General features: G+C 38.3%; 2 protein-coding genes across 3 annotated transcripts; one reads left to right on the top strand and one right to left on the bottom strand.

Moving 5' to 3' along the window:
* On the top strand, positions 1-5,121 carry LOC109109401 (tubulin beta chain-like). Its single transcript, XM_042723292.1, has 4 exons — positions 1-161; positions 466-574; positions 1,265-1,375; positions 3,788-5,121. The coding sequence occupies exons 1-4, from the start codon at positions 105-107 to the stop codon at positions 4,858-4,860; spliced, it is 1,350 nt and encodes a 449-aa protein (XP_042579226.1). The 5' UTR covers positions 1-104; the 3' UTR covers positions 4,861-5,121.
* A 794-nt stretch (positions 5,122-5,915) lies between these two features.
* Positions 5,916-25,471, bottom strand: LOC109054893 (afadin- and alpha-actinin-binding protein-like). 2 transcript variants are annotated; one of them, XM_042723291.1, is made up of 14 exons: positions 25,371-25,471; positions 20,380-20,542; positions 19,590-19,756; positions 15,037-15,237; positions 14,377-14,487; positions 12,956-13,091; positions 12,751-12,826; positions 12,485-12,665; positions 11,042-11,189; positions 10,289-10,425; positions 8,858-9,028; positions 8,021-8,138; positions 7,747-7,885; positions 5,916-6,726 (listed from the first exon to the last, which is right to left on the bottom strand). In XM_042723291.1, exons 2-14 carry the CDS (start codon positions 20,465-20,467, stop codon positions 6,615-6,617), a joined length of 1,785 nt encoding a protein of 594 aa, XP_042579225.1. In that variant the 5' UTR covers positions 20,468-20,542; positions 25,371-25,471; the 3' UTR covers positions 5,916-6,614. The 2 variants fall into 2 exon arrangements, with proteins under 2 accessions (XP_042579225.1, XP_042579224.1); XM_042723290.1 differs by having other exon boundaries at positions 8,858-9,031.
* Between the last annotated feature and the right edge of the window lie 699 nt (positions 25,472-26,170).

The raw sequence follows: 26,170 nt of genomic DNA on the forward strand, positions 1-26,170 counted from the left end.
AGAGAGCGAGCGAGAGAAAGAGAGAGAGAGAGGAGACTGAGGAGACCAGAGCCGCATCAGCTGCAGACACACGCCGCATCCGCATCCTTACGCACAGCTGCACAATGAGGGAAATCGTACATATTCAGGCCGGACAGTGCGGCAACCAGATCGGTGCCAAGGTAAGATTATATACATCACATAGCGTTTAGTAGATTCGATATGAAGGCAGTATCTTAAATTTTTACTGTAAAATATAAAATGCAATGTTTTACGAATTACTTAGCTATAAATTGCGAGAAAATCCTGTAAGTGCTTGTGTTTTGTGTGGCATCTTCTGATCTGAATGGGTGTGGTGAAGGTCTGCAGTGGCTCTGTGCTGGACTCAGAACATCCTTCAAATGAGAAAACTGCTGCATCATTGAGTAACGAATGTGGATGGACGTGATGTAGCTATTCAGATGTGAAACATTTTGTGCATTTCAGTTTTGGGAGGTGATCAGTGATGAGCACGGGATCGATCCCACTGGCAGTTATCAGGGTGACAGTGAACTGCAGCTGGAGAGGATAAATGTTTATTACAATGAGGCATCTGGTAAGCAATTGAGTCAGTGATGCTACTGTATATGTCAGTCTGTATTTTGATGAGATATACTGTAGGCACTTATTAGATCATGGTTTTGCCAGCTCTGCTCCCCTGATTATAGACCGCAGCTGTCAGTTATTGATTTTTAAAGAGGCGAGGTCCATCTGGCCACCGCCTTATAGGCTACAGTATAGATTTTCAATTTTAGATTGGTTTAGGTTTCACCAGACTTAATTACGGCTCATCTTTTTGTCCACGGTTTGCTTAAAAGATGACAAATTTGACTTGCATTTCTGGGGTTTTAAACATCAATCCATCGTAAGCCTATGTGAATGCATTAACATTGTGGGATATATGGCACAATCATTCAAAAACACCCAGATGTGCTTTTATGGTTGTAGAGAAAACCGTTTATGTGTAGCTGCTATTGTCTTGAAAAGGGTGGAGCAGGGCAGGGAAGATGGATGATGCAGCACTTATTTAAAGAGAGTCAGCATTTACTGTACAGACATCATACCAAAGTAGTAAGGAAATAATTTATGCATACATTAATTTATAATTAGTTATATGTATTACATGCACCAACTGTAAAATCAAATTGATATGAATTTTCAAATTCATGAATATGAAACTGAATCTGTTTTTTTAGATCTGATGTTTCAGCCTTTGGATGTTTATACCAAACATTTTATTTCACAGGAAACAAATTTGTCCCTCGTGCCATCCTGGTGGACCTGGAACCTGGCACCATGGACTCGGTCCGCTCTGGCCCATTTGGACAAATCTTCAGGCCAGATAATTTTGTGTTTGGTATGTTTATTAAACATTATTAATCCCATTATTAATCCTGTACAAATACAAGAGGCCAAAGACTTTAAACTATAAATCTCCTTCGTTTGTTGTCTATAAAATAATAAACTGGGCCTAAAGATGCTGAGAGTGATGAAAAAGCACCATAAAAGCAGCCGATAAAATTTATGTGCAATATTCCATATCTTCTAAAGCTTTAGAACACCACAAGATGAGAAACAGACTGCTTGTTATTCACTGAAAATCCTACACTGGCGTTGCTTGAAACCCTCAGTCATGCTTGCATTCAATCCCAATATTGCACATGCATAAGCAAAAAAAAAAAAAAAAAAAAGCATCTTGTCCACATCAGCAATGCAGCACAGTTTTTCTATGTCGTGGACCCATGCACAAACAACAGCAGATGCTAGTAATTGAGTACTCCACTAGACAGCGTTCGTGCACTGAATGTGTCCATCCACACACATTGTCAGTTAAGTATACTTTTTCAAAGACTTAAGGCTCAGATATACTTAAGCAAGATCCAAAAAGAAATGGATGTATCATTTTTTAACTAAATCTTGTCAAAACAATATTCATTTGGAGTTAGTTATTTCGGCTTGAAACAACTTCAGGCGCAAATCCGCTAACACTGTACAGTTCGTCACACTCTATTCAAGTCTTGCGATCTCTAGTAATGAGCTGATGAGTTGAATCCGGTGTAGGAGACGAAAGAGACATCCAAAACATGCATTGAGGAGGGTACCCCAGGACAGCTTTAAAAAGCACTGATCTAAACACCACTCCCAACAGCATAAGTGGCATTGGATTATTCAAACAGTAAAATGCTGTTCAAGTATTTTTACATTTTGTTTACCACCTGAACGAAGAAGGAAAACTTTGCTGCTGGTATATTGCTGAATTTACACAAGATGGAGTGGATCGTACACCTATTTCTTAACAACCTCTGGTTTATCGTTTAAACCAGTTTATCGCATTCCCCAACTCTTTGATCCATGCTCAAACTTGGTGCAACTTTACAAGCCAAATTTGAATGAGATTGGAGAACTTGGTGAAAGAGAAAACTGTGCTCTAAATAGTGACCTACATTTCCATCCATTCCTTACACAGCCAGAACACATCGTCTGGACTACTTTTATGGTGCTGTTTTTGTCAGCTCAGCAGCCCACACCCATCCCCATAATGAAAAACCATACCGTGTAGAAAATGTTGTGTTCCACTGAGAGAAATGGCATATAGCTTTAGAGCAAAATTAGCACTGGGGTTTTTAATCCTGGGCTTCGTGAACACCCTGCTCTGCACATTTTGTATGTTTCTCTTATCACTTCAGAGGTTTGTTCCATTCGACTGTAGGTGCCCTGCAAAGTGGACATCACAGGTTATTCCGCAATGATTCCAGTTCAAAAGGAGCATACATGTTCCATTCAAAGGGCATTAAATTGTGCAAGACCTGACAACTATGCAAATTTCTTGATTATGGTTAAATAACCCTTACACTTCTGAAGTAAGTTTTGTCTGTGTGTGAAGACGCTGCAGATAGTGATGTAGTGCAAATCCCAGTGCAAATCCGTGGAATTTCAGCCAATTAAGAACGGTTGCTCTAGAATATTTTGTGTTCCACCATAGCTTTAAGGCAACAGGCATGGGCAAACTCGGTGCTGAAGTGCCGGTGTCCCTGCAGAGTTTAGCTCCAACCCTAATCAAACACACCTGAACAAGATAATCAAGGTCTTGCTAGGTATACGTGAGACTTCCAGGCAGGTGTGTTGAGGCCAGTTGGAGTTAAAGTCTGCAGGACACCGGCCCTCCAGGACCAAGTTTGGTGACCCCTGCTTTAGAACAACAACAACAACAACAACAACAACAATAACAACAACAACAACAACAACAACAACAACAACAACAACAACAACAACAACAACAACAACAACAACAACAACAACAACAACAACAACAACAATTCCTAACCCTGTTTCTGGAGGCACACGAACAGTACAAATTTTGAATGTCTCCCTTAACTAACCCATTCATTTTAAGTCTTGAAGTCTCAACTAAAAAGCTGATGAGTGGAATCGGGTTTTATTAGGAAAAGTTAGAAAATTTGTAGTTTCGGTGTGCCTCCAGGAACAGGGTTGGGAAACACTTGCTCCTGGAGAGCTACCGTCCTGCTGACTTCAGTTCCAAACTTGCTCCAACACACCTGCCTGTAATCATCAAGTAACTCTGAACACCTTGATTAGCTGGTACAGGTGTGTTTGGTTGGGGTTGGAACTGAAATCTGCAGGAAGGTAACTCTCCGGGAGCAGGGTTGGATAGCCTTGAATGGAACTAATCCTCCTCCTCCAACCAGCCGGATTTGTTCATTTTAATCAACCTCTGTGTTTAACCTCAGACACGTGGGCTTTCTTTCAGGTCAAAGTGGAGCTGGGAACAATTGGGCCAAAGGACACTACACAGAGGGAGCAGAGCTAGTAGACTCAGTTCTGGATGTGGTACGCAAAGAGTCCGAGAACTGTGACTGCCTGCAGGGCTTCCAGCTCACACACTCCCTGGGCGGAGGCACCGGGTCTGGAATGGGCACCCTCCTCATCAGCAAGATCCGTGAAGAGTACCCTGACCGTATCATGAACACTTTCAGCGTCATGCCTTCACCCAAAGTGTCGGACACCGTGGTGGAGCCCTACAATGCTACGCTCTCTGTGCACCAACTGGTGGAGAACACCGACGAGACCTTCTGCATTGACAACGAAGCACTCTACGACATTTGCTTCCGCACACTTAAACTCACCACACCTACTTACGGCGACCTGAACCACCTTGTTTCAGCAACAATGAGCGGAGTCACCACCTGTCTGCGCTTCCCAGGTCAACTTAATGCCGACCTCCGCAAGCTGGCAGTCAACATGGTGCCCTTCCCTCGCCTCCACTTCTTCATGCCTGGATTTGCGCCCCTGACAAGTCGTGGTAGCCAGCAGTACCGCGCTCTTTCAGTGCCAGAGCTAACGCAGCAGATGTTTGATGCCAAGAACATGATGGCAGCCTGCGACCCGCGACACGGTCGCTACCTCACCGTGGCAGCCATCTTCCGTGGCCGCATGTCCATGAAGGAGGTGGACGAGCAGATGCTGAGCATCCAGAACAAGAACAGCAGCTATTTTGTTGAATGGATCCCAAATAACGTCAAGACGGCAGTCTGCGACATCCCGCCACGTGGGCTCAAAATGTCTGCCACATTCATCGGCAACAGCACAGCCATTCAAGAGCTGTTCCGCAGGATTTCAGAGCAGTTCACCGCCATGTTCAGACGCAAGGCTTTCCTGCACTGGTACACCGGCGAGGGAATGGACGAGATGGAGTTCACAGAGGCAGAAAGCAACATGAATGACCTGGTTTCCGAGTACCAACAGTACCAAGATGCCACCGCTGACGAAACGGGCGAGTATGAGGAGGACGATATCGAAGACGAGGAGGATGCTCTCCATTGAGTCAGCTGATAGCCAAGTAGATGTAGTTTTCAAAATCATTGCTTTTAGTTGATCTGAAAATTTCCATAGCAATGCAAACAGTGCCGCTACGCCATAATTCAAAAGGTATTACTGTGTTTAATTGAGGTTCAGGAAAGATACAAGTTAACAGTCATTCAGCGAACAGCGATCAATCAATCTCGAGGAACAAAGGGTACATGTTTTGTAACATATGCTTCAAACTGCAGTTGCCAAAAAAAATAAAGTGGTCACTAAAATAAATTAGTCTCCTGTCAAAATGGTTTGATTCATATTTACCCATGCATTCATTCATTAAACTCAAATCACACACAAAAAAAAACAAATGTCTTGCCTTTTAGCCAGATGACTACAATTAAGGTACATTCATAGGTTGATTCCCCTAAAGCAGGGGTTCTCAATTCTGGCCCTCGAGGTCCACTTTCTTGCAGAGTGTAGCTCCAACCCGAAACAAATACACCTGAACAAGCTAATCAAGTTCTTCAGGATTTCTAGAAGGTTACTGGCAGGTGAGTTTGATCAAGGTTACAGCTAAACTCAGCAGTAAAATGGACCTCGAGGGCCAGAGATGAGACCCCCGCCCCAAAAATTTAAACGCTGTGACTCACACTACTGTGACAACACTACTGTTTGAGGATCCCGATTCACTAGACTCACCAATGGCCTAAGTTTGGGGGAGGAAATACCCATTTGTCAACCAATGGCAGATGGAGGGAGTTTAAGGGGAAACCTTTCTTAAAACATGAAAACAAGAAAGCAAGGTTGTCAGGTCAGCGAAACGATCCCAATTGCGATTCAAAACGATCTCAAAACTAGACCAATCACAAATCAATTTTTGTTGGTATTTTGTCCATCAGTTGTTGACTGGATTGTACAAAGTAAACGTCATACATCTGATTGTGATTGGCTCAACTGTAGCCTTACATATGTCAGCAGAAAGAAGGGAGTCATATCATAGAAAGACTAGTAACATTCATTGAAGAAAAAAAATTGAGTCAATTATGATTTCATGCCAACATTAAAAACACAAATAGATCTTTACTTTCAGATCTTTCAAACTTTATTGCACTGATTTAAAGAAACTGATCTTTAAATGTGTAAACGTGTTCTAAAAGTAATTCTATCAAAGACATTCTTGATTTTTCGATTCAAGTATTCAAGTGGAAAAAGGCCTATTCCTTGTCTTGCATTAAAAAAAAGATGTGATCAATACATAACACTTAGCATCACTAAATTATAATAAAAGTACAAAACTAAATGTGAAACCCAACCCAAAATAAATCTGTTTTTGCAACAATAATGACAAATCAAAATATCAAATTATATTAGTATTTAAAAGCTACATTAAACATCTCTCCTCTTAAAAGTGCTTAATGAATTAATGTAACATTTACAGCTCACAAAATCATCACAACCTGATTAACGGTATATTTTTAAATCACCTTATAATTACTACTACACAAAGCACATTGGCCACTTTACATATTTATGAGATTTAATGGTGGCAAATGCAAATGATTGTCTCCGAGATCAATTTGATCCAGCAAAACACACCATATGTTTTATTCAACCCTAAATCCCTAAAGGGACAACGCAGCAAACCCGATGAGGAGGTAAAGGAGCAGCTGGTTGGTCATGCTGTGATGGGGGTGAATGGAAGACTCTTACAATTACAACAGCTTGAAAAATGGAGTGTCCCTTCTGTAGTGTTTGATCAGTGTAATACTGTTGTGTCCTCAGATGGGGCTGTTCTCGTCTCTGACCAACGAGATGACACTGCAGTCTGTCGAACAATTACGCAACCGTGACTTTGTCAACATCTCACCACTCGGACATTTCCCGTGGCCTCTGGAGAGACAGAAAACAAATGTCGGTTAACACAGAAAATAATTTGATTCGATTTTTGGTCAAGCGTGAGCCCGAGGAGTTTTCCACTAGTGCTTTCAGCACTGCCTCTGGTGGTCAGGAGAGAAAGGGAACAGAATTTTGCTCTTGAAATTAAATAAATTAACTTAAAATCATATTATATATAAACTTGTTTTGGAGAGAAAGGAAAAGCGACATCTCTCCATTTTGATTTGTAATGATGTTGTCTAGGATCTGAATAAAAATTGGTCTTAAAGATACAAACTATTTGAAAGTCTAAGGGAATCTGAGGGAAAAGCTGAAAAAAAATCATTGATGGTGTGGTTGGTTAGGAGGACAAATATTGAGAAAATCATCTGATCTAGGGAGCAAAAAAAAAATCTAAAGTATTGAGAAAATCATCTTTAAAGTTGTTCAAATGAAGTTCTTAGCAATGCATATTACTAATCAAAAATTACGTTTTGATATATTTACAGTAGGAAATATACAAAATATCTTCATGGTACATGATCTTTACTTAATATCCTAATGATTTTTGGCATAAAATGAAAAATCTATAATTTTTGCACATACAATGTATTTTTGGCTGATGCTACAAATATACCCCAGAGACTTAAGACTGCTTTTGTGCTCCAGGGTCACATATCACTAAGATTTTTGGATTATAATGACATCAGAAAACCAAAATGTTAATAAAACAAAAACTAGTCTCTCAATGATACTAAAATAATAAAAGCCCCATTGGGTAATACTAATCAAAAGTTGAAAACACACTTTTTTTATTTGTTTTGTGCTTTGGTTTCAAAAGACTGAATGTAGCACAGCAGCCTTGTGTATCATTTTCACGGTGCTTTAACCATCATGTGTCTTGTCCTGATTTTAGGTCTTGACAACTGTGTCTTTTACCTTGTTATGAGGTAAATGACCTGTGTGAAGGGCTGGAATGATGTAAGGGTAAACTCATGACAGAATTTCCATTTTTGGATGATTTGTGGCACGTACCTGCTGTCTGGGATGAGGTGCAGCGTGCGGTAGAGGTCAGCAGTGGAGGGCATCTTCAGCGGGGCAGCTCTAGGGGTGGAGAACAGGGACTTGGTCACGAGCGGTGGAGTGGACTGCAGTTTGGCCTCGGGTTCTGTGCCTAGAGACACACACACACACACATGAACTTTCACAAACAGAAAAGCGATGCATTTCACAGAATCAATCAATCAGCTGATCCCCAGTGAGCAAGCGTCAGACGTGGGATGTTTTGTAGGGTCTCAGTGACACTCACCAACTGATAACGCACTGTGAGGTTCAGACAATGCAGGTCTTTTACGGTCTACAAATGGAGTCATGTTCAAAAACTGCGTCTTCAGCCATGCAGCTCGATCTTCCTCAAATGTTTTCCTCTAAAAAGGGAAAAAAAAACTAACAGGAGTAAAGGGCTGTTCACAAAGAACATCTCGAGTTAAAAACAGCCAGATGGAGTGTGATGTACCAACATTTCTGCAACCAAAAACAGTGTCAGAGGACCAAAAATCCCTGCTCATGGTTTAATTCGCTTTTTTTTTTTTTTTTAATTGTGTCAGTGTCTTTGGTGTGCAAACTACACTGACACACTGCAACAGGTAAACACGTCTGTATGGATGTGAAGAGCTTTCAGTTCATTGTTAGAAGAAGCTACAGACTCAGATGATGAACGGATGTTTTACTCAGATGTTGAGTTTGTTTGCTTATTTATTTAAACCATATCAGCCGCAAGGCTATCTTTAGGCAAAAACAGATAAACAACAAGTCATGCAAATTACCAAAAAAATATACATATATTATACACTAGACAAAAATTCTAAAATACATTCAGGTGATACTTTAAATACATCAGCTAAACACGTCTTTATAGTTTATAGGCATTATAGTTTGACAAGGTAGGCATGACATGGTGGTTCATCTTTTAATAAATAGCTTTGTGTCTTGTAAGTCTTGTATCCCTTTAATTTTACTTATTTCCGTGGCATTCATCCCATTCCGTCTGCCACACAAGAGTTTCTCGAAACCAAGGATAATTCGATTTCTAAATGCATGCCTCCTTTAATGTGGTGTAATAAATGTATTTGTATGTATTCAGTACCTCGTGTCCCAGACGAATAGCAGCTTCAGTGAAGTTCTTCCTCTCTCGCTCAAAGTTCCTCTTCTGCTCGTTAAAGAGCCTCCACTCCTCTTTGAGGCGCTCCTTCTCCTCCAGCGTGTAGCAGTCGTTCAGCAGAGCCGCCGTCTCCTCATCGCACGGTGAGCTCAGCTGCTGCTGCAAACACACACCAGACTCAATACAGCCACACGTCTACAGGCTTTCTGCAACCTGGAAGAACGAACGCTTTAAGACCAATTAAAGAACTTAAGGAACAAATTAACACTTTCCCTGCCATTGACGACATTTGTGTTTTATTTTTGTTGTTATATTGTTGGTGGTGTTATTAATCTTTTTAAGAAAAAAAAATGTGAGTGGGACGGAGAAAGAGTGATCTCTTATGTAAACAGATGCATATGATAAATAATGCAATTGACAGCATATTAAATGAAAACTGCATAATGTTATGGAGTAAAATGTTGATCCAGGAAGTGGTATATGTCTGTGCAAGCTTTGGTGTTGATGGAAGCTCTTTAATGGATTTATGCTTTGATAATCGTACTGAATATTATCCAGATGTAGTTTTTGATAAAAACGTGATTTTCTCACCTGTTTGCTCAAAATTATAAATTTTTATGAAACCTACCTATAGTCAAGTGTTGATAAAAAAAGAATACTTTAAGCAAGAATAAAAAATAAAAAAAAGTTTAAAAGTAGAGGCTTTGATCTTTATTTTGGTGTATTGCATATTCAAATATTCATACAGCAAAATATACTGTTAGCCATCAAATTTTAGTGAAAATCATCAAAATCGCTGGCGGTGGCTGGCAACTCTTTATTTTAAAAATGCTGGCGGGGAAAGAGTTAAAGGGAGGAGTGTATCACTTTGTTCTGTAAATGTCTGAGGAGAACACAATGAAATGTATTAGAAGCACTTTAGAACATGTAAAATATAATTTCCAACTGATCTTCATAATTTAATTTTATGAAAAATCTGCTCAGCTAGAATATGAAAATATCTTTTACTTTAGCTTCTGATCACACTATTGATGTTCTTCCTCCTTTTCCCAGTGCACCATGCAAAATGACATAAGAAGTCCCGTTTTCTGAGACATTTATCAAAATGCAGTGAATTTATGATTATGAAAAAAAACATATCTGCCAATGCAAGGGGAAAATAAGTTTTGCTTAATTTCTCAATGAACAAGACTTCATTTCTTCAGTTTGCATCTCAAATACAAAATGTATCTTGATTTAAGGTTTGGCCCAATTTATGGAAGGGAGCAGACACTGAATTGGATCTGCTCATGCACAAATAACATCCATAAATCATTACACACAAGGCAATACACTGACAGTCAGTTTGGGTCCATTGACAGAATCTGATATTGGCAGTGATGTGTAGATTAGTGTTTAGTGTGTACAGACACTGACCTGCAGAAGCTGCTGCTGCATGTGGATGAACTCTTTACACTGCTGTAACTCCAGTCTCATCCGCTGCATCTCGTCCTCACGCTCCTTCCTGGACATCACCTCGTCTCCCTCGCGCTCCTGACACGCCACCAGTGACGCTGCAACAAGCACAAGCAGAGACATCCGTTACAAAAGAACCGACTCTAACGAATGTTTGGTCCAAAGTTCAACATCAGTTTTCAAGAACAGGACCGATACGTAACTGATGAAATATTTTAGAGCAAAGTGTAAATAGAAATTTCATTTTTTATTATTTTTTCCAAATACATTTTAATGGTTAAATTAAATTGCAGTAATCAAAAAGCATGTCTAATTTATTGAAATCATGAAACATACACAATTTATATATATAAAAACAATAGGGTCCTATGAAATTTGTTTTATTTTTTTTCAAATTAAATTTTTCTGCATCCCATTAAAATGTAATAATCAAAATGATGTCTAATCAACTGAATTGATAAACAACTTGATTTCTTTTCTACAATAATATGAAATTCTGTATTGTGTAATCAAATGACAGCATAAAACATTTTTTAATGAAGTGTCTGAGCGACTAAGGTTTTTGTTTTAGGTTTCATTTCAAATCTACAGCACTGCCAAGTATTTTGTCCCTGGATACAATTGCTGGTTTATTTTGGCCATTTACTCCAGATTGTATACATTTATAGATCTGAAAAAGCATTTAAAGAGGAAAGCAACAGCCACACGTCGTACCTTGGCTGTCGAGTCTCTCCATGTGGCTCTTGAGCTTCCTCCACTGCATGCGGATGCTGTTGGTGAGCTGCTCGCGGGCCTGTTCACACGACTGCTCCAGACCCTCTCTGCTGCGGTCACCAGCCTCCTCCTCACCCTCAGAGACCGCCTGGTGAAGGGAGAGGTCATCCACAAATAAAAACATCCTCATGGCATTCCAAACCCGTAAGACTTGAAACAAATGAAGATATTTTAATAAAAACCTTTTCATTGAAAGTCCATTCCACCGTCACAATAAGTTCATAAAGAGATTGTAAAAGCAATCCAAATGAATAGAGGAGTTTAATCCAAGTCTTTTAAAGAGACATTCAGCACAAATATGGAAAATAGAAGCTTAACTGTATTTTTTAAACCATATTTGATGAGCTCTTTGTATACTGATCAATGTTTATTTATGAAAAAAGCCTCAAATAAATCTGTTCATCACATAAAGCTCATGTATTTCTCTCCGCTCAATCTTCATTTGGATTATCTCTTTATGAACATTTTGTTTTGAACAGTAATCTGCCATGTTCCATTAAAATATATTTGTTTATTAAAGATGAACAAAAGTCTTATGGGTTCGGAACAACATGGTGAGAACATTATGCCAAAAATAAAACAATATGTATGCATGTATATTAAAATTATTTAATTCATATTATAACTATGGAAAGCCGTTTCCGCCACTGAAAAAAAAAAAAGGTTATTGCGACTTTTTTATCTCACAATTCTGACTTTATTTTCTTCTCGTAATTGCGTGATATAAACTCATAATTGCGAATTCTATAGTCAGAATTGTGAGATAAACTTACAATTCTCACTTTCTTTTTTTCTTGTAATTGCGTGATATAAACTCGCAATTCTGACTTTTTTTTCTCCTTACAATTCTGACTTATTTTTCTTGCAATTCAGAATTGTGACTTTATATCACCCAATTATGAGACAAAAAAAAAAGTCAGAATTGTGAGAATTTTTTATTCAGCCGCTGAATAAATTCTGACTTTTTTTTCCCTTGCATTGTGAGTTTATATCTCACAGTTCTGACTTCATTTCTCAGAATTGCGACTTTGTCACTCAATTGCGAGGTTACGAGAAGAAAAGTCAGAATTGTGAGATAAAAAGTCGCAATAACCTTTTTTTTATTTGTTATTCAGTGGCTGAAACGGGCTTCCACAAATAACTCCAGGTAAGATTTTAGAAAGAAATTTTCTGCATTGTCTAATGTACAAAAGTAGCCAAAAATTGCTAATAAGGTATTGGTTGGTCAAAAAGGAGAGCTGATTCAGCTGTTTTTTTTTTTTTCTTGTTGATTTTATGAGGTTTTTATCAAGTCGAAACAACACTGTTTGAATGCTTTAACATACGATGCTATTTACAGCTTTAAACATGTCATTGTTCAGAGTGTGCGAGGAGACTTCAGACCTGCTCCAGGCTATCATCTGCTGGCTCTGTTTTGACGCAGGGCTTCTTTGGGCTCAGAATGGTGATCATGTCCTCCTTCATGTGCTGCAGCACTTTTTTAAGCTCCGAGTTCTCCATCATCAGAGATCTCTGTCGTGTCTCATAATCACTCAGCAGAGCCCTGTACATCTCGCCCTCATGTCTGACAACACAAGAGTTTCACACCGTGTTTCACTGGGAGAAGTATAAATGCCATGTCAAAGAGCCACAAGAGCACAGGAGGTTACCTGGCCTCCATCTTGCCCGTCTTCCAGAGGCCTCTCTTGCCATCTGACCTTCCCACATGGTTTGATATTTCAATGGCTGGACACAAACGAAAACAGACAATATAGAAACACTGTAAACTTCAAATCGTTCAGGATAATGTGAATTGTGAATGTTTGCAGTCTGAAAAGCACTACATTAAAGGTTGCCAGAAATGCAAGCTCTCACAGAGTTTCTTGTCTCTCTTGTCCATGAGCAGCTGGGTGAGACGTTCCTTCAGTTTGGTGCACTCTCTCTCTTTCCGCTTGGTGTCGTGGTTGTACTGCGTGGCACGACTAGAGATGATGCTCTGCAGTTTCTGTACCTGCACCACATTTCTTGTCCATTATACATCAATTTAATATATACATAGTTTATGGTGTTTTTTGAGTATATTTTGGGAGATATATACACTATAGTCTTAAATGAACCACATTTAATTTAAAAAAAAAGTGAATGAAAGAAATGAACAAACACTTAGATATCAACAAAGAGTTCGTTGCTTTACAAAATAAATATTTTGTCCTTTTGTCCTTTGCTGCCTATCTTGAACAGTGGAGGTCCTGGTAGAAGAGATGTTGTCTCTCAATGGGACCTTCTGTTAAAGGGCGGATCCACCCCAAAATGAAAACGGTCATTAATCACTTACCCCCATGTCGTTCCAAACCCATAAGAGCTTCGTTTGTCTTCGGAACACAATTTAAGATATTTTGGATGAAAACCGGGAGGCCTGTGATTGTCCCATAGACTGCCAAGTAAATAACAGTGTCAATGTCCAGAAAAGGTATGAGGTCACAGGCCTCCCAGTTTTCATCCAAAATATCTTAAATTGTTAATTTTGTTAAGCAAGTTTGTATATATAGTAGTTATTATATTACTATAATATTACACTCTATAAATAGAATATAGTCTGTGCGTGGTCATGTACAAGGAAAAATGGTACCATTGACTTCCATAGTATTTTCATCCATGCTATGGAAGTCAATGGCTCCCAGCAACTGGTTGGTTACCCACATTCTTCAAAAGATCTTCTTGCAGGGTCATTTTTAAGTTAACTTTCCCTTTAAGATGCGCTTTTCTTTATCCAAAGCATGGTCGGCCAATATCCATTGCAGTTTTCAACTGGTATTAACAGGCACCTCTAACAAATCTTTTGATCACTTGTGATCACTTCCTCATAACACGTCCAGTAATGATTACATATTAAGTATGAGGTGAGTAGGTGGTGCTGTCTGGGACACATTTAGGTCAGACAGTGTTTCCACTGCAAGCGCTCGGTCACATTTGCCTTTGATATTACAGATCATGATTGTTTTGTTTGACTTTTTTTTTTTTACCATTTATGTTTATGTTAAGAAAAGAAGTGTCATATAACCCACAACTTCAGAAAGGAGTGACACAGGGCTCATTTTAGGTCACACACAGGCACAGTGGGGAAATACGGTGGAAAATACATTGCTATTTTGCATTTTACATTTCAAACTTTCTGTGTTTGAGAAACAAAACTGTAGTTTAGTTATGCTGGAAAAAAATGCATTAGCAAATAAAGGGCAACATGATGTGGTGCAGCTGTCATGCCTGTGGGACCACATGAATTGAGTTTCTCTTACTTCCTCTTTCTCAGACTTGAGGCAGTTCTGTAAGGTTTTGATCTTCAGCTGTAGCTGTCGCTCTCCCTCGTGCAGGCCTGGGTTCTCTCTCCTGGTGTGCTCCAGCTGATCCTGAGACACAATTACACAACAGTGACAGAAATTAACAGTAGGCTGCTTGGGGTTTTTTGCATAGAAATTTTACATTACTAACAAACACTTTCCTCTTATTTCATTATTTAATGGATAAAATAGTAAACTCAGCACCACAGCACTGTGCAAAATACAGCTCACTTCGCGAATGCTGTATGTGTTACTGGTAAAAATATATAAATAAATAAATAAATAAATAAATAAATAAATAGTCATACTCCAGACTGCAACTGAAACTGTGGCTAATTCGTATAGATTTGTAGCATTTTCTAACATTTAAAATTCATCACTAGCAAGACACCAAAACTTTGTGAAATCCAGTGAAAAGGCATAATAAAAATAAATAAAAAAAACATCCAAATCATAATTCACTACAGAAATCTTCCAGACTTTTACAGGAAGATTTTACTTATTTCCCTGACTAATCCAGATGAAAAAAAAAAAAAAAAAAAAAAAATTAACACTTTAAAATTCCTTAATATTTCCAACCCATTGTTTTGTCTGGAGTAAACAGAGAGCGCGGAGTACTTTGAGTCTATAGGTGCTGTGCTGCAGATGCTCGAGGTCACTGCCGCTCTTCAGCTGCTGTGTCTCCAGCTCATGTAGGGCTCGCTGAGCTCTCCTCTGCAGCTGCAGCACTTCATACAGCAGGTTCAAAACCGGCACAGCGCTCAGACCGCCTGATTCAGACTCTAAACTCACTCCAGTCAAGCCCAGCGAACACACCTCCTGAGGAGAAAGAACCAAGACAAACAGATCGTCTGCTTTATCAATTACAGGAAAAATTCAGTTCTCAACAAGTGATGTAATTGTGTTTTATGTTAAATATTGCAATATTTATTTATTAGTAGAGTAACTTAATATGCATGATTCTTGCAGCGGTGTACAGCACGTCTCAGGAGCAATCAAGACAACAACTTCAATTTTGGTTAAATTAACATTTATTGCAACACTTAATTCCTATGCAAACTGACATGCTAGTAAAAAGTCAGAGAACTTGCATTGTCCAGTCTGGACCCCTTTTAACTGTCATATTTTGTGTTCGTTACATTACTTGTGTCAGAAGTGTGCCATTTTTATATATCACTCATCTTGTGCAAAATGACCGTAAACCCCCCAAATAATGGCTGAATAAACAATTAATTTACAGACATACTGTATATCCTAAAAACTAAATCCACGTTACTGATATATGCTTTAAACCATGTCATTATAGGTCAAAGTACTGGGTGGGAGTCGATGACCTCTGTTGGATGAAAATCGTAATATGGCCAGTTTATAATTCTAGGAGTAATCTATTAAGAAACCAGGTGGAAACATCTTGGATATGTAACCCTGGTTCCCTGAGTAGGGAATGAGACACTGCATCCTTAGCTGACTCAATGGGAACACCTTCCAAGAGTTACTAAAGAGTAAAACTACAGAGTGTCTTCCAGTTTTTGAGCCTGTGAAAACATAGGCACACAATGAGAGAAAAATAACACCTGTTTAAACAGATAAACCTGGGAACCAAGAGTGAAGTCAACATCCAGATTATCTGATCAAAGTGTGCAGAGAGGCCCAACCTGCCACCACACAAGTATCTTCTAAAGTTGCATCCTTTGAGAATGCCTGAGAAGGTGCAACACCTCTAGTAGAGTGAGCTTGAACGGCAAGAGGGAAGATGTGCCCCTCACCCAAGTCGAATCTTATACCCAATGCAACATCTGTTGTTTCATAGTGGCAACACCCACCAAAACACACAAACAGCTGATCAGAGTTACAACACTGGATCATGCAGTCAATGTTAATCCCTAACACCCTGAGGACAAAGCATATGTGGTCTCTCATTCTCCTACGACTCAAAGAATAGAGGAGACAATGACTGCAACAACATCCAGAAAGCGAAATGAAGGAGTATTTACAGAGCTTTATGTTGATTTTCAATACTTTGCATTTTAAAATAAACTTCTAAACATCTGTTCAGTCTCTGTAACACAATACACAATTTAGTAATTGTGATGCTTCTAATAAAGTGATAAAACGCACTTGTACCAAATTAACATACTCATTTTTGCACCAATAAAATGTGCAACACTTTGTTTAACTACCAAATTTGATGTAATATCTAATTTTTTAAATATTTAACTTGCATTGAAAAGTTTTCCACGAGATTTCGGCAAAAAGTCACAATTTATTTGCAGACCATGGTGCATGACAGGATACACTTAGACTTGAATACCATTCCAGAGCATTTTTTTTTGCTCTCAAGTGGGCAACACTGCAAGTGTGGGTATTTGGACAATCATTTACCAAAAGCATCAATGGTTACAAGTTCCAACAATACCAATAGAATTCAATGGAACTTGTGACCATAGTTAGATAACAATGCTTTTGGGAAATGCTCCCCAGATCTCCCAAGGAAGCTGCTCTGGGAGAGACACCAAACCTGAGAACAATATGGTGAAATGGATAAAATGGTGATATCAGCACTCTGTCCTTCCAGACCCTCATAAGAACTGCCGGAAGCAGACTTAGTGGAAAAGCACTCAGATGGACCATCGGCAGCACATAAGCCAGAGTGTCCATCCCCAAAGGCAATAGAGGAGACCGAGAGGATAAAATGGGGCAATGAGCCGTCTCGCTCAAAGCTAAAAAAAAAAAAAAAAAAATCAGACCAATGGTCTAAGGATGCAAACTCCATTCTTCAGGCCTCAACCTGTACCCTGAGAAAGAGCGGCTCCCAGATACAAACCACCTGGGAGATGCACCGCCCTCAGCGACAGAAGCTTAGGAATGGGGCATAAATGCATTCCCCCTAGTGGTTTCACATAAGAGACCACTGATGTTGTCCATCCTGATGACCACATGACAGTCTCTAATGTCTGGAAGGAAATGGCTCAAGGCTAAAAAACCACCATTACCTCCACGTTATTTGTGTGTCACATGAGATGATCACCTTTCCAGACTCAATAGACTGGATGTTTTTCAAAAAACTGCACAAGACATTTATCATCACCTCGCAGTGACAGACTTTGCCCAAAGGCAAACACCGCCATCCTTTTTCAGCACTAGAACATACTGGATGTAGAAACCAGACTCCCTCTTGGGAGGAAGCATATTCTCTACAGCTCCTATCTTCTTACAGGGAGGGTATTTTCTGCCATAAAATCTGAGCTTCCTGGCTTTTGTGGTGAGTGGGGCTGTCAAAATGGCTGAAAGAATACATTTGAATTTTGTACTTAAATTTTATCAATATTCAAAAGGCATAATTTCAGTTAGAGAAAAAAAAAGCTTTTGGCTTCTCCTGAGGCCACAAGAGGGCGCATTGAGCAACATATTATTAATGCATGTCTCTTCAAAGCAATAAAATAAATGACTATCTTTTTATTTTAAATTCAACATATTTTTTAGTTTTTTTTGACAGCCCTAGTGCTGAGCTATGAGGGGGTTAGTGCCAAAATTGGATAGTGAACCTTTTTTATATGCTTTGCAGAACCCAACAGGAGACATTCATGAGATGTTCTTCCAAATGAACAGAGAGGCATCAGGAATTTTACAGCTGAAGCCTGTGAAAGAGGGTCACTGAGGCTCATATGAGAGCAATGCAATTGCCAGACAGTGCTCAGATCAGAGAAAGTCTTCCATGTCTCCAGTCAGTGCATGAGATATGAGTGTACCAAAATGTCCTGTGCCTCTGTCTGTTGCAAGCCTTCCCAAATGGGACCTTTAATTGGCTGAGCAGCAGGTAAAACCCATCCCATAATGTAAGACTGCACAGCCTGACTAGAAATAATGGGTTCAGTATGCTTCTTAAGAGCACATCATCATAAACTTCTGGGCTTCGTAGGCAGTGCTGTGTGGCACGCAAACAAAAAGATTGTTGTTCAAAACACTGTCCGAGATGTGAAGTGGCAAAACTAACAGAACAGAATCTCGAGAGACGCAAACGTTCAGATTTTGATTACCAAGACAAATCATACTGCACGGATTAATTGTTCATCTCAAGACTAGAAATGTGGACTAACAAAGTAAATAGAGTCCATTTGGATTTCATGAGGACTTTAACAGCAATTTGGGACATATATAAATGTCATTTAACGGAGAACTATGTGAGTTTCGTGAGATTTTGAACAGCCTCCTGAGTCATAGCTGGGTGGTGCATGTACTCATAGAATACTATATGTTTGAATTTTACATTTAAATTATCATGGCATGTGTCACAACACTCAGAGCTCTAATCCAAAGACACATTTCCTTGGAAAGAGTGCCGCTCTGATTATTGCCAAACTCCTCAAGAGTCCAATACAGAAGTAGAAAGAAAACTTTCCCAGCCGAGAGTGCAAACTCCACCAGAGATGACACTCGATCTGGTGAGAGTGCAAGAAAAAGGGAGCAATCCATCAGCTGACTCTCCACAGCCTCAAGATCAACACTGGATCTCCAGGACCCAAGCTCATGAGCCGGGACCACAAGGGATGACTCATTTTCTTGTATTATTCATAAAGAGGGCCTTAAATGAAGGACCTCAATGTTAAATTATTGCAGTGAGAGATATTCAAAAAGCCATTTAGTGTGGCAGGAGCATGACAAAGACCCAAACTCTTAACGCACTTATCGTGTGTGTCCTCACTCCTGATAAAACAAGGAAATGTGCGAAGACACAGCAGAGGGAGGAGCTAGCGCAATCAGCCAATGAATCTGCGCCATTCTGTACAGACTTCAAACAATCGTCACACCTGGAGGGTGTTCCCATAGGTTCACTCGAAGACAGGAACATTACTCGAAATAATCTTAACAGCTAGAATTACGGTGCCTTAAAGGTACAAGTACATCTGCCCTGTCCCTCAAAGCACCACTTGTGCTGTTCATTTGATGTTGCATGTGCAAGACCACAATAAATGAACATAGTAAGCACTATAAAAACATCACTCTTTGCTTTGTGTTTAATGCTAGTAAAACTTACATTTAAGTCCATTTAAATTGTTACATTATCAATGTTGCTTTATTTTTCTATCACCAGTCAGATGAAAGATAATAGTAATAGTTTAACCCCAGACATCATCATATCCAACATGTGTAACACTCCTCCAGTAGTGTACCTGATTGATATATACGATGCACTGCGATATGTTCTCCTCGGTGCAGAACGCACTTATCACGCTGTAGGAGGTTTTGGGCAGAGCCATGGTGGAATGCAGCGAATGGGGCAAGTTTTGCCTGGAGGGAGACATGCTGATCCCAGAAATACTGGAAAGCTCTTTGGTGTCTGTGCAGAAGACAAAAGAAAAGGCAGAGCCTGTCATTAAAGCCTGGCGAAACTAGACATGTCTAACATGACTGTTTTAACATAGTGCCGTGTACAGCTGCGAAAGAACTAACCTGGGAGAGTTTAGGTTGAGGAAAAGTTTTAAAATAATAAAGAAACAAATACTTCAGGCAGTGGTGTTGCCGAGATATTCAATTAAACACTATACAGTGCATTTATTGTTAAAGGAAAATGGTATCAAGTTTTTAAACAGGATTTCAAGATGTTCTGCTGACGATCTGAAATGTGGTGAAGTTAGAAAAATTAGGCTTTCGACAATTTAAAATGCAGAAAAACTAGTCTGAAATTGAAACCATGCTGGTTTTGACTCTTTGCACACAACTTTGCACAAGAAAAAAAAATAAGCATTTTGTTTCTAGGCCTTACAGTCACCAAACGTCACTAGCCTTGACATGAGTGCAGATTTGACCTTTTGCTGGTACTAGAGTTTTTAGAACACAACACACATGTAAAATTTGCTTCAATATAATGCAACACTTCACAGATTAATTCATGCATGCTCAAATTAGCTCGGTCTCTTAACAAGATCAAGCCTGCTCAACATTTCCATGTTTGCTGCTCACCGAGAGACGGATCTGGCATCATTGTTGGAGTCCACCAATCTCCCATGAAACCTTCAGCTCGGATGGGATTCTCCAGTGCCCTGCTCATCCAAATAAGATGCAAGGCTGGACACAAGTGGCTGGGCCAGAGACAGAGGCTAGCACTCGGCCATCACGCCTGAAACTGAAGAGAGGTGCACTGGATTACACAGCAGAAGGCCTGTGAAGCGGATTAAACAGCCATGGAATCCCACTGCAGGATTAGCAGAAGCAGCGGGGGACGGAGGGGGTGGAGATCACGCAGAGCAAGAAAAGCATAAAGCACGGGAGGATTGATGTGTCATACACCAGCATTTCCCCCCAAACCAGTGAAGGGCAAACCCCGCCCCACAGCCCATTTCATTGGTTAAGTAACTCGCACAGACACTTGTCAAGAAAAGGCAAGACTTCACAGATTCAGTTCAATATTCAGAAAAAAACATGGATGCATCCAATCATGAAAAACAGTAAATACTTTGAGGAAGTGCTACCAACAACACAGTTGTGTAGTAGACGATCAGCTCTGCAATTAACATGACAAAAGAAATGGTTTGTGCCTAAAAATTATAATATATTATATATATATAAAAAATAAATCACACTTACACTTTCTCTTACATATAATTTTGTCGTTGTTTTGCAGTGCAATTATCTACATACTTTCAAATCAAGATACATTTACTTGAGAAGCAAAATGATTTAATATATAATACTTGTTTTCTGAAAAAATAAATGTATCAAAATTAAGCGACTATGCTTAAAATAACAAAAGTATCTGCCAATGGGGTTAAAAAACAAAACAAAAAACCCCCCCACTAAATTCAAAAGGAAAATTAGATGATTTTTCTTAAGCCATAGGGATATATTGTCAATAGAATGCTTAATATTATATTCTATGTTAAGCAAAGGAGTTATGATTAAGGCCCAAGACATTGTCCCGTTTTCCTCCTGGAAAATTCTTTTTTCATACGCTTTTTATCCACACCATCAAATGCATTGATATTTAGGAGGTATAATATGTAAATTTTCTCTTTTTTATTTTTTTTTTCTTAAATTATGTAAAAATTAGTGCTGACAAATGATTAATTGCGATTAATCGGATACAAAATAAAAGTTTGTTCACATAACGTGTGTGTACTGTGTATATTTAAATACAGACACATGCATGTATATATTTAAGAAAAAAAGTGTTGTTTATATAATAAATACATTTATATATAATATAAATTATATGAATATAAATATATACAATATATTTTTAATATTGTATTGTAATTGTATTGTATTCTAAATATTTTCAAAATATATACTGTATGTGTGTGCGTTTATATATGGGTCAAAGACGTTAAGATGTCCGCATCAAAAGAAATGTACAAAAGTGATTTTGTGTCCATAGAAAGCAGATTAAATGTAAGTAAAATGTCTACTTTTAAGGTTTAAATGTTTACTTTAAGTTTTTGGAGAATAAAATGTCAAAATTTGGTTGAAATAATGTTACATTGTCATTCAGTGTAACACAATATTTATGCAAAAATTCAAACAACATGCTTATTCTGACGTGCACATATTAAAATATCTAAAAGAATAATGGAGCATACTACATTTTATTGTGTTTTAAATTAGTAAAAAATTCTTACTGACAAATGGGCAAAACCTAGGATAGTGGCAAATGTTAAAAATGTAAAATTACAACTAATTAGTATTTGGGGTGAAAGTAATTAGTCTTTTAATATGTCATAAATTGATTTTTGTTGTAAATATGCCTGACGACATTGTTACACTGAATGACATTTACTGGGTATCTTCTGTAAATCAGGGACAAATGTATGATATTTATTTTTTGCTCAGAAAAACAAAAACAAAATTGCAATTAAATAAAACAGAAAACTTTTTGCATTTTTGGGGGGAAAAACTACAACAGTTTAAAGCAGTATTACACTTTTTTTTATGCTTAAATACTTTTTCGTCTTTGACCCATATACATAATAAATATACACAGTACACACTTTAGCATTTGGACCAACCAGACACACAACTATTTGTTATATTTAACAAATAATATCTAACGCCCCCTCATCTAACCAAAAGGTCTATGGACCTTTCCCCCAAAATGCAACTATCACCTCCAAAAGGCAGAACAGGCTTCTGGTTCCATAGTAACCAAAGGCACACTATCTGATAACGCTAGGTTTATGACGCTCAGGAATGTGGCTAAGCAACTCTTAACTCAAGTCTCTCAAAAACAGACACACAATGCACATAAAAAGGGACTCTTCTCTAATTAATTCATATAAAAACCTTTCTTTGAATTAGTTCACATATACTTTAGGGCATTGTGTATGCTGTTACTGTTCTTGTATATTGTGTTTTGTGTATTGTATATGTTTTATACATGCTTATGATGGATCACTAGTTCATATAACTCATCTATATGATGTTTGGTATCCATGAGTTCATATTTTCAGGATCTAAATGAGAGTGTATATTATGTGTTGATGCCTATGCAACACATTAGTTTTATAAGAATCTTAAAGATTCTTCTCTTGAACCCCCAATCAGGGGCGTAGCAACCGGGGGGACGGGGGGGGGGGGGGCGGGCACGTCCCCCGCACTTTTAGAAACAGGTGATTCTGACCCCTGCAATTTTTTTTTTTTTTTTTTTTTTTTTTGATCCAGCGTGAATATTTCCGGCAGTGTTCTCTGATTTGTTACTTCGATTTGAGTGAACTAACATTCAGCCAATCACAGAGCGAATCATCACCTGGGCGTGTCTGCTCTGAGCTTCAAATCTCTTGTTGCTGTTGTGAATTTTCATTCGTTCATTCACTTTGCTGTTAGGCCATCTGGGATAAAATGCACCCCAGAAGAAAAGCAAAGCACGATTACATCCTTTTTTCAAACACACACTGTAAGCCGGATTCAGTGTGTTAAACGCTCTTCTACTTGTCGCTTTGGATAAAAGCGTCTGCTAAATGAGACGTAACAAATTATTGGTTTCTGCTGCCTTTTGTTGCCTACGAGCTGCTCGCAGAGTAGAATTATCCTTTCACAATAAATCAAATTTGTTTTGCACCGAATATCTTAAAATACTAGGGGTGTGAATCGGCACTGGTTTCATGATTCAATTCGATTATGATTATCATGTCAACGATTCGATTCAATATCACAATGCATCACAATTATATCAAATTTATTTTGTGCGTTTTTATTAAATTATATAAGTAGGCTATTTTTTTATAATTATGTTAATTACTTAATATATTAATTCATATATAATTATTGTTAAGAATTAAAAGTAAATATAGCTTCAAAACATACTGACAGTACCATTCTACAACACACATATACTATTTAAAGAAAAACTTTTATTTTGGATGCGATTAATCACGATTAATCGTTTGACTGCACTAGTAAAAATGCATTTGATTTACTTTTTTACTGTTGTCACAAATTTCCATTATGAATATTTATCAAAATATATTCTATATGAAGTGTAAATAAAAGGTGAATTATGTGCTTAGTGAACAAGGATGTGGAATGGTCTCGATGCCAATTCCCCACTCCCTCTCTTGCCCCTACTTTCCCCTGTCTACACTCCACTCAGTCCTCTTCAGAGAGACAAAACAAAACCCAAAAATAAAACGTGAGAGGTCATAATGGCAGGGTTTGGGAAAAAACCCAAAGTTTTGGAAAAAGTATAAGCAGTTAGTAAACAGATGCTTATCTTAGCAAACACCACTAAGAGTTTTCACTGTGTATTTGCAGGTTTTGTAGAGTTAGATTTAAAACTTTTCAAGACCTTTTTGATGTCACTTCAAGTGAAATTTAAGACCAATTTCACAGTAATTGAAAGGCTAAGTTCTAGCATTTCTGAGCTTTTAGACAGAAGCCTGGCCAGTTTCTAATAAGAAAAAAAAGTTTATTAATAAGTTAATTTGCTGTTTGTAATGGCATACAGATTTATGGATGTGTGTGAACTAATATGTTAATAATTAATCCTCTATGCTCGGTTTCTTTTCCTTCTGATTTAAACTGTCGTTATGATGGTAAATGATAAAAAAACACTGCTTCCTGTAGTCAAGGTCGTTCAGTTTTGAGAGGCTTGGAGGTGGAGAGCGGTTTAATCAAGAAGATATCAGCAGCATGCTTAGGGAGAGAGTCTAGATAAGGGACTTTAACTCCGTGTCAGCAGCTGGAGAGATTCTCATTCTTCAGATTTCACAAGAGCCCTCGTGGATGGGTGGAACATTAACTTACACAACATTAAACACGGTGTAAGAGATCCTGTTCCTCGACAAAGGCCCGAACTGATCACCTCAGCACAGTTACAGAAGCAATACAGGAAACTAAACAGCTTTACTGCCAAAAGAGTACAATTAATATATTTTTACCCTCGTTCACAAATCCTGTAACATCTCAAAAAAATAAATATAAAAAAAATAAAATAAATAAAAAATGAACATGCATTATATAAAATGTAAATACTTAGCCCACACGAGTCTTTATTATTACTTTGTTAACAACTGCTGACGTCTCTTTGTTGACATTATGACGTCACGCACCTGCTTCCAAACATTCGTTACTGCTTCAAAAAACCGAAATGACATCAGAGCAAAGCATCCACATTCAGTCGGGATTGTTTGTTTTATCACTAGATGGCGGAAACGTGCACTGCTACTTAGTGACACTAGTTAAATCTGATTCTGATATTCTCAGTTCTCACTATAACACTGCTTCTTTGAAAATCATATTTCACACACATTTGTTTATGCGCATTCGCTAGCATTCAAAGGACGCGGTGGGTCCTGTGGTTCAGTCAACTACATAGACAGCATTATTGGGCGGATCTGAACGTGTCTCTTCGCTCCTAGACGAGCTGTCTATGTAGGCAGCACACGACAATTAAGACTGAGACACAGCCGAGTTTCAGCTTTAGCACAGCGGCTAACACACAGTCACACGGCTTGACTTACATCAGCTGTGGCTCCACGGATCCAGGATACACACCGATGAGGTTTTTCAGACTGATCCGTGTTTTGAAGTGTTTTTAAAGGTGTTTACGTGTGTTTGTGTGAGATAGTATCAGCCACCTGCCCTGAAGCGCAGGAGATGTTCGGATGATTTGAAGTGCAACTCTGTTCTTCTGAATAAACAAGCACGACTCTCATTGGCCGGCCTGTTGTCAAGCAACCAGCAACTCGCCATTTGATTGGCTGGACCATTCTTCCCCAGGTGTCTGTTACAACACGCAACAGGTGTTCAACGCCTTCCTACAGAGAACTAACTGTAAACAATAAAATACGCAAATACATTTTATTGATTTTTTATATATCTATACCTATTTTAACCTATTTCCACTTGTCTTTTTATATATATATATATATATATATATATATATATATATATATATATATATATATATATATATATAGGCCTATGTGTGTCTGTTGTGTGTGTGTGTGTGTGTGTGTGTGTGTGTGTGTGTGTGTATTTTTATATATATAAATGCAAATGCTAGTGCTGCCAAATGATTAATCGCATCCAAAATAAAAGTTTTTGTTTACATAATATGTGTGTGTGTGTGTTATGTATATTTATGTAGGCTTTATATAAATACACACATGCATGTATATATTTAAGAACCATATGTTATGTTTATATATGAAATATATTTATATATAATAAAAATTATTTTAATATATATAGATGTAAATATTTTCAAAAATATATACTGTATGTGTGTATTTAGGGCCTATATATACATAATAAATAT

The sequence above is a fragment of the Cyprinus carpio genome, chromosome B5 (assembly GCF_018340385.1).
Source record: "Cyprinus carpio isolate SPL01 chromosome B5, ASM1834038v1, whole genome shotgun sequence".
NCBI lineage: Eukaryota > Metazoa > Chordata > Actinopteri > Cypriniformes > Cyprinidae > Cyprinus > Cyprinus carpio.

Bases quoted from the DNA above. Each gene is read 5' to 3' on its own strand.
- LOC109109401 (XM_042723292.1), top strand. From the start codon at position 105: ATGAGGGAAATCGTACATATTCAGGCCGGACAGTGCGGCAACCAGATC. The intron at 575-1,264 runs GTAAGCAATTGA...TTTATTTCACAG, and splicing joins TTATTACAATGAGGCATCTG to GAAACAAATTTGTCCCTCGT. The intron at 1,376-3,787 runs GTATGTTTATTA...GCTTTCTTTCAG, and splicing joins GCCAGATAATTTTGTGTTTG to GTCAAAGTGGAGCTGGGAAC.
- LOC109054893 (XM_042723290.1), bottom strand. From the start codon at position 20,467: ATGAGCAGGGCACTGGAGAATCCCATCCGAGCTGAAGGTTTCATGGGA. The intron at 15,238-19,589 runs GTACACTACTGG...CTTTCTCCTCAG, and splicing joins GCATCGTATATATCAATCAG to GAGGTGTGTTCGCTGGGCTT. The intron at 10,426-11,041 runs GTACGACGTGTG...TGCTTGTTGCAG, and splicing joins GGAGAGACTCGACAGCCAAG to CGTCACTGGTGGCGTGTCAG.